General features: G+C 45.7%; 1 protein-coding gene across 3 annotated transcripts in view; it reads right to left on the bottom strand.

Moving 5' to 3' along the window:
* Positions 1 to 8,911: 8,911 nt before the first annotated feature.
* The window catches only part of CYFIP1 (cytoplasmic FMR1 interacting protein 1), a 129,420-nt gene continuing 123,743 nt past the window's right edge, over positions 8,912 to 14,588 (bottom strand). For all 3 annotated transcript variants that reach the window (XM_073541460.1, XM_073541458.1, XM_073541461.1), the window contains 3 exons: positions 12,226 to 12,464; positions 10,334 to 10,481; positions 8,912 to 9,806 (listed from right to left, as the gene is read on the bottom strand). In XM_073541460.1, the coding sequence (XP_073397561.1) occupies positions 9,642 to 9,806; positions 10,334 to 10,481; positions 12,226 to 12,464 (552 nt within the window). In that variant the 3' untranslated portion in view covers positions 8,912 to 9,641. The remainder of the gene's footprint in view (positions 9,807 to 10,333; positions 10,482 to 12,225; positions 12,465 to 14,588) is intronic.

Here is a 14,588-nt window from a genome sequence, read left to right as displayed (position 1 = left end):
TGCCAGAATGGGAGATCAAAGGACATAGGTGGGATGTGATTAGATTCACACCACCTGAAATAGGCTTTCCAAGTCTGATAATAGACCCCTTGACGACGATGGCATCCTAGCCCGGATCATGGTCTGAATCACCCGATCTGAAAAGCCAGCTGCTCTTAGAACTGCGGTTTCAACAGCCACGCCGTTAAATTGAGCGCCCCAGAATTCTGGTGGCAGATCGGTCCTTGGGACAGAAGATCGGGCCTGTCTGGGAGTCTCCAGCGGGCGTTCATGAGAAGATTAACAATCTCTGCGAACCAAGATCTCCTGGGCCAATCCGGTGCTATCAGAATGACTCGGCACCCCTTCCGCCTTGATCTTCAACAGCCTGGGAAAAAGAGGAAACAGGGAAGAACAAACTATGAACAGGGTATTGCCAACTCGAGAGGAGCGCAGGACCTGGAAACAAACCGTGGAACCTTCTTGATCAGCTGGGATACCATGAGGTCTACATCCGAAGTGCCCCATCAAAGGCAAATCTGATGGAAGACTTCCTGATGCAAAGACCAGTCTCCTGTCGCAAGACCCTCGCGGCTGAGAAAGTTGGCGGGCCCAATTGTCCACGCCGGGGATATGCACTGCAGATATCGCCAAAACAGTTGTCTCTGCCCAGAGGAGAATCTTGGATACCTCGGCCATCACCAAGTGCCTCAGCATTCCTCCCTGATGATTGACATATGCCACCACTGTGGCATTGTCTGTCTGAACTCAAATTGGCAGTCCACTGAATTCTTTCCCAGTGACGGAGGGGCAAAAGAATGGACCTTATCTTGAGGATGTTGATTGGCAGGGAAGATTCCTCTGCCTACTAACGTCCCTGAACGGTTAAGGTGGCGATAGACCGCACCCCAGCTGCGAAGGCCGGTGTCCGTCACCACCTGCCAGTGAACGGGAAGGAAGGAAACACCCTGGAAGATGAGGGGATGACAGCCACCAACTGAGAGATTGCTTGACTCGGGAAGAGAGCCGACCCGAACAATCCAGAGAGATAACAGACTTGTTCCACTGTGATAGGATGGCCTGCTGAAGCGGTGTTGAACGAAATTGCGCAAAAGGAATAGCTTCAGACGCTGCTACCATCCTTCCCAGGACCCCTATGGCTGAGCGAAAAGATGGAGGCTGAGGGCCCTGCAGAGTGAACCTCCCACTGGAGGATTGCTCTCTTTCCCTTGGGAAGAAAATCCCTTGCCTGACGGGTGTTGAACAGTATGCCTAGAAAAATGAGGCGCTGAGTCGGGGCAAGACAAGACTTTGCCCTGTTGATTAGCCATCCAAATCAGGACAGGGTGTCAAGAATGATGGACAGACTTTCCTGGGTCTGAGAAAAGGATGGAGCCTTGATGAGAATGTTGTCTAGGTACGGGATGAGCACTAGGCATCTGACCCGCGGAATGGCTATTACCGCTGCAATAAATTTTGTGAAAATCCTGGGAGCGGTTGCGAGCCCGAACGGCAGGGCGATGAACTGAAAATGGTCCTGCCATACTGCTAAACACAGAAATCTGTAAGGTCCTGGGAAGATAGGGACATGGAAAAAGGTGTCCTGGATGTTTATGGAGCACAGGAACTCCTGCGGCTCCATGGAAGCAATTACTGAACGAAGGGGACTCCATCCTGAAATGTCACGAACGGATTCTTTTGTTCAGTAACTTTAGATCCAGAATGAGTCGGACCGAGCTGTCCTCCTTTGGCACAACAAATAGGTTTGAATAAAACCCTGTGAAACGTTCCTGGTTTGGGACGGGAACAATGACACCTGAACTGAGAAGGGAGGCAATGGATGCGAAGAAACCCGGAACCAGATAAGCATTTCTTGGAGGATGGGATTTGAAGAATTGATCTCAGGGCTGCGAAACTAAATCTATTTTGTATCCTGAGGATACAACCTCCCTGACCCATGCGTCCTTCGAGGCAAGCCAGACGTCTCTGAAAAACTGGAGGTGGATTCCCTGGAATCTGGAGATGAGTCATGCAGAAAAAGTTCTGCCAGGTCTAGACCTGGTGGATCTACCTTGTGCATTACTGGGACGGCACAAGGGGCTGGGTTTAAAGAAAGCCCTTTCTCTATCCTGGTGAGCCTATAGCTTCCCTTGGCAAGAGAAATCCTCCAAAGCGAAATGGTGAAAGGGCCAAAAGGACCGAAGCTTATGCTTCAGAGGAGGCCGGCACGATTTGGACCGAGGAAGGAGAGAGCTCGTCCCTCCGGTGGTCTCCTTAATAATTTGGTCAAACTTGTAGCCAAATAGGTGGGAACCCTGGAAAGGTAAGAGAACTTTTTGAAGATAAGTCAGCCTGCCACGCCTTAAGCCAAATAGTCCGTCGGATGGCCACTAAATTGCTGGACGCCTGAGAAGCACATTAAGCCGTGTCCAGGGCAGAGGATACCATGTACTTCCCTGCACGAGAAATCTGGCCTGCAAGGTCGGCCAACTCCTCCAGTCGGGCTCCAGAAAGAATGCCCTGACTGAGTTGTTTAATCTAGGGACTTTGATACACAAGTGGTATCAAAGGCAGAGCACAATGTAGAAGTGGCCTCTTCATAGGCAGACTTTGCGAAGGACTATGATTCTGTCATTGGAGTCCTTGAATGATGCTCCATTCGGAGGTCCGTGTTGGACAGTCTGGAAACTGGAGTGTCCACAGTCAGGAGAAGCGGTTCAGTTCACAGTGAGCTCACGGGCTAAGGGATATAGGATGCCAAGGCGCTTTCCTCTTTGGAAGCATCTGGACGGGTTTTCCCGTTCCCTGGAAAGTACCTCCTCATTCTCTGTGTGGGGCAAAGAACTTGGGAGATGGTCTTGATAGTCTAAATGAAACCGCCTGTTCTTCGGGTTCCGTAGCAGTATCCTTAATTTTAAAGGTCTGGTTGACTGCCAAAATGAGATTCTGGACGGTCTCTCATATTAAAGGCCTGGTCAGAATCCAGGTCTGAGTAATCCTCTGACAGTACATCCAAAACCGCCTGACTCGGGGGAGGAGGACCGGGAGGAAGCTGTCCGCCAGGAGAGACCAGGGGGAGAGCGAGAGTTGAAGGAAGACCCTAGAGAGGAAGACCCAAGAACGATGCTCCTGCATAGATTTCTTACAGCCCATGTTGGTAGGTGCACCCAATGAGTCATGCGATCCTCTAGTAACGGCGGAGGTAGGGAGGGGCAATCTGTCAAGACCGTACACCAGGGTCTGTGACACCTTGGTGTGGTCTATCACAGATCGTGACAGTTAGCCCACAATGAGATAGGGGCACCACTCTCTCCTGCGACAGTAGGGGGCTCCTGGGTAGCAGACATGGGGTACTGATGCAGTCCTCACAGAAGAGGACTGAACTGAAGGGAGTATGCAATTACATGAAAAGCAAACAAAGTGCCTGATGAGGAGAAGAAGCAGGAAGGTGAGAGCGCTCTCCATTAGGATTAGGCATGATAAGAAGTAGACCCACTAACTAATGCCAGGTTAGGGGACAGAAAGATATGAGCTGAGGAGTGTGTCAGTCTGCAGAGCTACTCACAGGAAAATGCAGGTCCTGTCTGGTTCCAGGCTGTAGGGGAGCTCCAGAACAATTGCTTGAGATGTAGACCTTCCTGCAGAGAGATAGCAACTTCCGGGCTCTGATGCCAGCAAATGGTGACCGCAGGGAGGAAGAGGAAGGCCCACAGTGAAAAGCGCGTGGAGATTCTGCGCCACTGTAGGGAAGGGGGACATGTGCAGAAAAAACTTGCACGGTGAGACTGGAAAAAAGGGGGGAGCTAACAGTCTGAGCTAGGAGGGGCAGAGCTAATTGCCGGAGTTACGAGGTGGGGGCGTATCTACAATGGGCGGGAGAAAAGCCCGCTCGATGATGCTGGGAAGAGGGGAAATGCTAGCCGCAAAGGCTAGACTGCGCTGAAGCCGGCTCCTAAGTTGGAAAATAGCCAAAGAAACGGGGGAGGGCGGCGCGGAGGCCCCAAAGTTAACGGTACTGTAACCCTGTGCCCCCGATCCCTGCTGCGCTGCTTGTCCCCAGTGCCTGCCCACATAGGAAACCTGGGGGACAGCTGCACCAGGGTTTGCTGCACTAGTAAACGTACCCTAAGCAGTCAACCTAGGAGATAAGCCCAGTATAGACAAAAGGTCTATACATGCCCTAAAACTTTGAGAAATGAACTAAAATTAGGGAAAGTTGGGTTTTCCTTCATCTTCTTTCTTCATCCTTACCTGAACCTTCTCAACACCTCTAAACAGGAACCTGAGAGGGAGAGAAAAAGATATGTACCTCTCCATAGAAGACAATCGATCTTGGATTGAGGGACGTCCATGCCTCCTGAAACCGACAAGCTCTGGTGGGCGAATGGGTATAAGATGGGGGACAAGGACTAAAGTTTGGATCACGTAAACACTCTTCATGTGTTAGCAGTTGGGGTCGGATTGACATTTGAGGATATGCGATGGCAGTACACGCCGTATTCAGTTTCTACATGGGAGTACAGTGTGACTGTTCAGACTGTATCCCTCCAGAGGTAAAGAAGATTCCGCTAAAAAATTAATAAGGGAGACGTTACAGGAAAACGCCCAAAAACTGAGGCAGAAATGGGTCTAGTAAAAGACCCGTGTCCACCTCCTAATGACACTAAACTAAAACTGTTCAATCTAGTGCCAGTCGGTGGGGTGTACACTGCAGAGGAGGAGCAAACTTTTTTTGTGCATAGTGGCAGCAACATACACCCATGGTTTCCTGTGTCCCTCAATGAAGCGATGGAGAAAGCTTGGAGCATCTCATGATCCAAAGCACACCACATCCTCTGTAAAACATGGTGGATGCAGTGAGCATGCATTGCTTTCTATGGCACTGTGTTACTAGTGTTTATTGATGATGTGACTGAAGACAGAAGCAGGTGAATTCTGAAATATACAAGGCTATAACCTGCTCAGATTCAACCAAATGGAGCAAGATTGATTGAACGGTATTTGACACTACAGATGGACAATGACCTAAAACATACTACGAAAGCAACCTGTAATGAGCTGCTGCGGTGCAGTATAGTGCAACCTCCACTGGGGGGTGCTGGTGAAGGAAGAGAGGTCGCACACACAGAGTAGTAACACAAAGCAGCAGCACTGGTGTCACAGGTAACGAAAGAGTGGTCAGAAAAGCCGAAATCAGAACCTACCAGGAACGTAGTGTCAAAAACGTGAGACGTAATCTGAGTAAAAGCCAGAGTCAAAACCGGTCAGAGAGTGTGGTATCAGAGACGGAACACAAGAGGCAGAGGCCAGAGATCAGGCCAAGTCATACACAAGTCGGGAAGTCAGAGGCAGAAGTATCACGAGTATAGGGTCAGAGGCTCTAGCCAGGAAGCATGAACTATAGCTGACACTGGCCCACAGAGGACTGAAATAGCCCCGCCAGCTCCAAAAACGAGGCAGAGATTAACCCACGCATGACCAGTCCAGAGAGAAGACAGCAGAAAAACTCAGTACTGGATCATGACACAACCAAGGAGTATTTAAGGCAGAGAAGTGAAAGATTCTGCAATGGCCGAGTCAGTCACCAGATCACAATCCCGTCAAGCAGGCATTTCACATGCATGGCTTAAAAGTCTCCTCACTCTGATGTACCAGGCTTGGCTTGTCACTCGCCACAAGGAGAAATGATAGCCCTTTGTTACCCCAGAGAACCCAGTCCACAGCCTCTCACCTAGCCAAATTAGATCTCATACTTTGCCCTGATGATGAGCAATATTGTGTCTGCAAATTGGGATTCTGGTTTGGCTTTTATCCTAAGTCATATATTGCAAGGCTCGGTAAAGAATCAATACTGACTTTTACAATTATTGCATCCAATAGGTGGCACTAGAGTTCTAGCCCTTGTCTTCTTTGAGGAGCCAATTTGCATACATGCTTATGGCAAATATTAAGCCAAAAAGTCCCACAATCAAGCAACAACTGAAGTCAGCTGCAAAGTATCATAAAGGAGGAAACGCAGCGATTGGCGACATATATGGCTTCCCGTCTTCAGGCAGTTATTGCCTGCAAGGTGTATGTACACTCTTGTACACTTCTGAAAAGATGAACGCTACTGCAAAAGAGCATAGACTGAGTCTGCATGACCTTTTTTTTGTGACAGAATGAAAAACATTTAGACCAGTACTTTTGAAAATGTTTTTACGTGACATGTTGTACTTTACGTTAGTGGTAAATAGTGATGAGCGAGTATACTCGTTCCTCGAGATTTCTCGAGCATGCTCGGGTGATCTAGTATTTGGATGTGCTCAGAGATTTAGTTTCTGTCGCCATAGCTGCATGATTCGCAGCTGCTAGACAGCCTGAATACATGTGGGGATTTCCTAACAAATAGGTATTCCCCACATGTATTCAGACATGCTAGCAGCCGCAAATCATGCAGCTACAGCGGCAGAAATTAAATCTCCGAGCACACCAAAATGCTCGGAGATCACCCGAGCATCCTCGGGAAATCTCGAGTAACGAGTGTACTCGCTCATCACTAGTGGTAAATTTAGACCAATTATTTTTTGCATTTATTTGTAAAAATATCGGATGTTGGCAGACATTTTGAAAATTTCCCAATTTTCAAACTTTTGGTTTAAGGGCATTAGTTATTTGACAGAAAATAGTTGATAAATAACATTTGCCACATGTCTAGTTTACACCAGCATTCTTTTTTAACCATTTATTTTTTGTTATGGAGTTAAGAGGGGTTAAAAGTTAGAAATTTCTAATTTTTCCATCAAAAATTAAAAAAATTATTTTTTTTGAGGACCACATACATTTGATGTGACTGAGGGAACCTGTCGATCTTGCTGATATCGACAAGCTCAACTGACAGTCTAATGGGTATGAAGTCACCTGCCGACTGATGTTCGGAGGAAATGTCAGTCTTGCATGTCTGATTTCTGAATACTGATTGTATTTTTCTTACGGAGATAAGCCAACAGCCGACACGTTTATGATTGGCTTTCTCATCGAAAACAAGAGCTGTCTGCTGAATGAGCCGCTGACAGCCATCTAATGTGTATTGCCAATATAATGAAATCTGTCTGCAATTTTTTGCTATATAATCTGAGATCATCATAATGTAGGGCACAAGACCCTGATTCCAGGGATGTGTCACTTGTAAGGTGCTGTACTGTAGCTTCAATGCAGGGTTTTATCATGAGATTAACACTTCTGGACTGCAGCTCACAGGACCAGCTGTCAGGCTAATCTGGTAACCCCTCCCCACCCCAATGAAATGGCATATTGCTCACAATGTACAGAGGAAGCTGCCAGTCAGGGGTGGTCCACAGAGTAGAAGACTTTGCTCTGCTACATCTACATCAGACAAAACCAGTATTCTATAAAAACTACACCAAGTGACATCCCTGGAACCAGGCTTTTTTCTCTTTTGTTATGCTGCTCTGAAATTATATAGCAAACATCTGCTGACAGATTCCCTTTAACGAATTGTTAATACTTTGACGCTCCAGTATTAGAATTTGAATTAAGGTACTGTCACACTAAGCGATATCGCTAGCAATATCGCTATAACTTGTGACGTTATAGCGATATTGCTAGCGATATCGCTGTGTCTGATACTTACCTACGACCCGCTCCCCCGCTGGTTATCGCTGATCGCGCGAGACAGTTCAGGACTGTTTCTCGTAGTCAGCTTCCTGCGGCGCTTCCTGTGGAGAGACGAGCGTGGAGCCAGGCGGGAGGACGCAGGATCACCTAGTGTGACAGGTAAGTAGCGACCCCCGTCCCCAGCGATGTCGCTGGTGAGATCTGCCTGTGTGGCAGCTCACTAGCGACCACTTAGCGATGTACCAGCGATCCTAACCGTGTCATATCGCTGGTCGGGATCGCTGGTACATCGCTAAGTGTGACAGTACCTTTATTCTTATTTTTGCCAAGGAGAAGTTGTTACTCTTACACACCTGTTTAGTTAAAGGGGTTGTCCGGGCTTTTCACATAATCTCAGGGCATATCTGGGCTGCAGAATGCTGACAAGTAATTTACCTTCTGTGGCCAGTTTGCAGTGTTTGCTAGATATCATCTCTTGCTTGTAAGAAAAACGTCCGGGGGGGGTGTGTTCTGGCTTTGAAATGAGACGTTTCCTCCTCAACAGTTTCACTTTCCATAGATCACTGTTCAGCGTGTGTCTGGGGGAGGAGCAGCTGGGTGGTTCTGCTCTCTGCACTGAGGCTCCTAGAGGGGGAGGATTTGTTACTGTGTGAGGAGGGATAGGCTTGTTCATGTGGTCGGGGAGGGCTTGTTTTTAGTAGAGTAGGAGGAAACGACCAGTTCTCATTTCAATGCCAGAACACACCCCCACTGGACGTTTTTATTACAAGCAAGAGATGATATATAGCAAACGCTGCAAACTGGCCACAGAAGGTAAATTACTCATTGTCAGCATTCTGCAGCTCAGATATGCACTGAGATTATGTGAAAAGCCCGGACAACCCCTTTAAGGACAGCTTTGTGTCACCCTTATACTTAGAGCGGGTGTCATTACTTATAAGCAAAGGGAGGTGTGGGCATGCTGTGTAACTAAAGCCCCAAAAAAGTCCTGCAAGTTACATTGACCTGACTCTACATGTTAACCTCTCAAAAAACAATTTGCCAAAAGTGTAACAAACGTACAGGATGTCCCTTCACATGAAAAGCAATATCCTAGTGACAATTCGTCACACAATGGAGACGATGCCTGGCGGATCCTACTGACTCAGCCTGTTTTTCTTAAACATTGGGGTACATACAGCACCATTTTTGCTTCCATCATGGACACCTTACAGATGGCATTTCCCATAGATTAAAAATGAGTGCTCACTTGTACATTTTCAGATAACAGCCCATGATTGTTGGAGGCAAAAAAAAAAAAAAAAAAAGACAGCTGTAGATTAATATAAACTTTTATTGAAAATTTCATGAGGAATGGTTGATTATTGGAGATTACCATTTTACAATTCATAGAGATACATTGCTATTAGAAAGTTCAATAAGATCCCAATAATTACAGAGTTATGCATCCTTATCCCCAAATGTGAAAATGATTTCTAAAGAGAGAATTACAGGTGGAACTGGTAGTGTTATACAGCATGAATACATTATTGGAAAAATAATTTACAATGCAGACATCTCAAAACTAAGCTAAGAGTTGTAAAGGGTCCCTCGTCTTCACGGAGCTAAGAGTAAGAGTTGTAAAGGGTCCCTCGTCTTCACGGAGCTAAGAGTAAGAGTTGTAAAGGGTCCCTCGTCTTCACGGAGCTAAGAGTAAGAGTTGTAAAGGGTCCCTCGTCTTCACGGAGCTAAGAGTAAGAGTTGTAAAGGGTCCCTCGTCTTCACGGAGCTAAGAGTAAGAGTTGTAAAGGGTCCCTCGTCTTCACGGAGCTAAGAGCAAGAGTTGTAAAGGGTCCCTCGTCTTCACGGAGCTAAGAGTTGTAAAGGGTCCCTCGTCTTCACGGAGCTAAGAGCAAGAGTTGTAAAGGGTCCCTCGTCTTCCCTCTTCAGAAAACACCCTTGTACTGAGTATTTAGAGCGCATCACTCCTTGTTATTCTGATCAAATACAGTATGACAGTCATTATACAGTGGTAATGCCATGGAGATATTACAGTGAGAAAAGCCTTAGTTGCTGGCCAGTGACTGGTGAATGGGAGGCTGAAAGCATCGCACGTGTTCTACAGATGTATTTTCTCCATCTCCAGACTTCAGGTACTTATCCAAAATTGAAAAGATCTCATCATTAATGATCTGGAACTTTCGGATACGTTCAACCATTTTCTTCAAAGGCTGCATAAATAAAATCAAGATGGTTTATTAAAGGCACAAGTAACAGGTAAGATTTTGTGCTAGTAATCTCAAGTACCACCACTTCCAATAGAAGATCACAAGACCACTGGTGTCTGCAAAGGGCATTTCACACCAGACGGTCTATTAGTGATAGAAGTTGTTCTACCATATGCTCCCCACCCCTGCCAACTTTTACTAAAACCGGGCACAACACTCTTCTCACCGGCATGTCTGCCCTACAGAAAAGTGGACAAGCATGCAGGCTGCCATTTCACAGGTGCAGGAAAATACAAGCATTTTTAGTACTTCTATTGCCACTGGTTGGTCAGGAAGGAGAAGAATTCTGTCACTGCTCCTATTGGGCATTCGTAAATCTGATCATGTCAGTCAGCCACATCCACAATGCTATATCACAAGTATGGCTGTACAACTTGTGCTTGGTGGGTGGAGATGAGGAGCTCGGAGATGTCTTAATCCAGTGAAACTCTAAGATACCACCAAATTAGCATATTCAGTAGTTCACTTACCACGCTCTTAATGATTTCATCTTTGCCATCATGTTTCTGCACCTTTAGCAGATGATAGCAGAAGTCCATGACATCAAATCGTCTGTGTTGTCCTAGGAGCACAATGATCATGCACCCAGCCCAGTGCAGTCCATCACCGAAGCACTGCCTGTAACAGCAGGAACAAGTCTTAACACATTTGCCTGTGGACATTCAGGATCATGGTTAACATTCTAAGCTCGGAATATAACATGTTCCGTATCCTTAACGGATCAAAATGTATCAGGAATTCTGGCACCGTGAGGACAATGACCGATGTGTGGACAGGTCTCGTTGGTCTGACGTGGCTGATAATCATTAATAAGGGAATTTAAAGAGAACCTGTTTTTACAATTAAATACCCAATATATGTAAAGGCGCTTTAAATGCTGATTACATTCTCACCTTTCTTGTAGAAATTGATGTTTTAGAGAAATCCACAAGGTGCTAACCTGATCCGTAGTATTATGCACGGTAAGTTGATGTGATGTCAAAACCAATGAATAGCAGGATCTGCAGAATTTGTGCACACCTCCCGAGCTGCCGATTATTGAAGTAGTCAATCCAAAGAAACGTACTAACTTGTGGGTTTTATTCAACGCATTTCAAAGTGACAGGCACTTGGTTCTTCAGGAAACAACCACATACCTAGGTATATGGGTGTATATAGGGAATATGGTTGTTTCCAGAAGAACAAGTGCCTGTCAATTTGAAACGCATTGCATAAAAAGCGCAAGTTAATACATTTCTTTGGATTGACGTCTTCAGTAATCGGCAGCGTGGAGATATCCACAAATTCTCCAGTGACCTGTCAGTCAGAGACAGGCGGCTGGGAGTCAGGAGAGCTGGAAGTGCAGTGCCTGCCCCATTGATCTTGTGGCTCATTACTATATAATGTCAACTATGGATTTCTCTAAAACAGCAACACAAATTTCTGCAAGGAAGGTAAGGATTTAGTCAGCATTAAAGTACGGTAACTTTACATACATGCCATTAGTTTGGGGTATGCAAACCTGATGATAGGTTCTCTAAGTTTTGTGATAGTCAATTATTTAATTCCAACAACAGAATCTGATCCCACTGGGGATGCAAAAAAATGTTTAAAGTTTCTATTTTATTGAGATAAAAATTACTCCGATTTGGAAAACCCATCTAAGGAGTTGGTGACATGATTTTGTGGCACTTACTAATATATCTAATTATTACAGGTTCTCCTCCTCTTAGTGTAACCTTCATCACAGTTCACCAGTCCACATAATGGCTGCTGGCGGAGGAGCATGCCACCATGCCCATCAGATTACCCCCTTTACTTGAAGGTGAAGAACAGGTTTGGTAAATGAACTTGAAGCAGGAGGCCCATGTCTGCCTCTAGCTCCTCCTAACAGAATATATTTTTTTTAAACCTAAAAACACATGTGATAACAAAGTTGTGCTCCTCATGCGCAAATTCATAGCTACATGCAACATTTTCCCAAATTGAGAGAAATGGGTTAAAAACAAAAGCAGGTAGATGTAAGCAAGTTGTTAAAGTGTTTTTCAAGCGTTGGGAGGTAAAAGGAGCCAAGGGCGTTGCAACTACACATATACCTGACGAGATACTAATCCGATCAGCAGGTATCACACGTGTGTCCCATCGTAAGAAATGGGTCAGGTACAAGATACCTGCCAGTATGTGTACACGATTAGCAGGTATGTGAAAACAACGTTATGAGCATCAATTGACTCACAAGGTGAAAGAGTGCCGTGAAAAAGAACATTTTTTTTTTTTTTTTTTAAACCATGAAGAACGCCGATTAATCTCCACCTATAGATAAATATGAAGGTACACGGTATATGCAGTAGGTTTTTATGTAGTGTATAGGAGTGCGACTTACTCTACGGTAAATTCATGTGTGCCCACTGGGATGCAGTAAACAAACTGCATAGCGCTCCAGAGGCGGTGAAATTCTACACACTCATCCACATGCATTACTCCGTTGCTGGGCAGGGGTCCGCGCCAGATGGCATCATCAAGGAAAGTGCGCACCCTGGTAAGAATCACTTCAAACATCGACAGGCCGCAGCACAGACGCTCTTTGGTTAGCAAATCACCTTCTCTTGCTATGGCAATTTGCTGCAATAAACAGATGGAAAACATGAAAATGAAAAGAAGTTTATAATTTTCCAAACACCCCCCTCTAATAAATAAACTTTTTCAAGCCAAGTAAAATGTACAGGACTATGCAGACTCAAGCTAAAAAAATTTTCTAGTACAATGCATTCATACCCCGTGAGCTTTTCCACATTTTTTTCACGCTACACCAACAAACTTAAATTAACTTTATTGGAATTTTATGTGATAAACAAACACAAAGTAGCAAGTATTTGTAAAGTGCCAGAGAAATGATGCATGGTTTTCTAATTTTTTAAAAAATAAAAATCTGAAAACTGTGACATGCATTTGTATTCAGCCCCTTGGGAGTACGATTCCCCTAAATAAAATCCTGAGTGTCCAACTGCCTTCTAACGTCACGTATTTAGTAAATTGAGTCCACCAGTGTGTAATTTCTTCTCAGTATGACTACAGCTGCTCTTTGAAGGCCTCAGAGGTTTGTATGATAGCACTAGGGATCAAACAGCATCATGAAAACCAAAGAATACACCACACAGGTCAGGGATAGAGTTGTGGAGGAGAGTAAAACAGGTTTAAGTTCTAAACAAAATAGCCCAAGCTCTAATCATCTCATGGAGTACTGCTCAATCCATCATCCAAAGTATGGCCTACCAAAACATAGCTGTCCACCTAAACTGACATCCCAAACAAGAAGAGCATTAGAGAAGCAGCCAAGACCTTCATGGTCACTCAGGAGCAGCTGCACACATCCACAACTCAGGTGGGAGAATCTGTCCACAGGACACCTATTTGTCATCTTAGGCTAGTTTCACACTAGCGTTTTTGAGCGCAGCAACGGCCTGCGCACGGCCGCCGCTAAGCCCCGCCCCCTGCCGCGCCTCCGCCGGTAGCTCCGCCTACCGGCGCATGACGCTGCATGCGTCCTGCGTCCCCTATCACTGGGGGCGCAGGCCGTGCGCAGTATGCGTTTGGGGGCGCATGCGCCTTTTTGACGGTGCGCCGGCGCAACCAAACTGCAGCAGGTTGCGTTTGGCGCAGGTCGGCGCACCGTCAAAAGGACGCATGCGCCGCCAAACGCATACTGCGCACGGCCTGCGCCCCCAGTGATAAAGATAGGGGACACAGGACGCATGCAGTGTCATGCGCCGGTAGGCGAAGCTACCGGTGGAGGCGCGGCGGGGGGGGCTTAGCGGCAGCCGTGCGCAGGCCATCGCTGCGCTCAAAAACGTTAGTGTGAAACTAGCCTTACTCCACAAATCTGGCCTTTATGGAAGGAGTGGCAAGAAGAAATCCATTTTTTGAAAGCAAGCCAAAAGAATTCCTGTTTGTAGCTTGCAAAAAGCCATGTAGGGGACATAGCTAGTTTGTGGAAAAAGGTGCTCTGGTCAGATGAGACCAAAGTAGAACTTTTTGGGCCAAATGTAAAATGCTATTTGTGACTGACAACTAACAATGTACATCACCCTGAAAACACCAGCCCCACGGTCAATCATGATGGTGGCAGCATCATACTGTGGGGATGCTTTTTAGCAGGGAAGGGGGCGCTGGTCAGAGTTGATGAGAAGTTGGACGGTGCTAATTACTGGGCAATCCTAGAGACAAACCTGTTAGAGGCTGCAAATGACTTGAGACTGAGGTATACGTTAACCTTTCAGCAGGACACCGACCCTAAATATACTGCCACAGCTTCTCTCGGGCTTTGTTTGACAGCCATTTAATCACGGTCTCCTACTTCTTTACCAGGTCTATTAATTATCATTATTACATTAGTAACGAGTTTGCTTCTGAGCAACACAGAAAAATATCTCTGGATAATGCTGGATTGGAGACATAATTGCAACTCTAGAATGGAGATGGAAAGCAAATAACAGAATAAATCCCTTTAATATGCACTATATTATACAGATAATACCCAAGATAAAAACGTAATAAGCAAATACCCTGCAGTAAGTAAACAGCAATAGTGCATGAAGATAATATAAGGTACTTTGTTAACAATTTTGATACAAAAAAAAAGTAAAAGTCATCTAACCATGTCACGGTGACCCTATTCAGGACAGTCCTAACCTTTAGCATTAAAACCTTACCATTTGTCAAGTGACATGCATGTGGATAAGGGCTGAG

Source organism: Dendrobates tinctorius, unplaced genomic scaffold, assembly GCF_039654945.1.
Source record: "Dendrobates tinctorius isolate UK_male_01 unplaced genomic scaffold, ASM3965494v1 ptg000121l, whole genome shotgun sequence".
NCBI lineage: Eukaryota > Metazoa > Chordata > Amphibia > Anura > Dendrobatidae > Dendrobates > Dendrobates tinctorius.
Note: the sequence above shows the minus strand (reverse complement) of the source record. Positions and strands in the feature narration are given on the sequence as shown.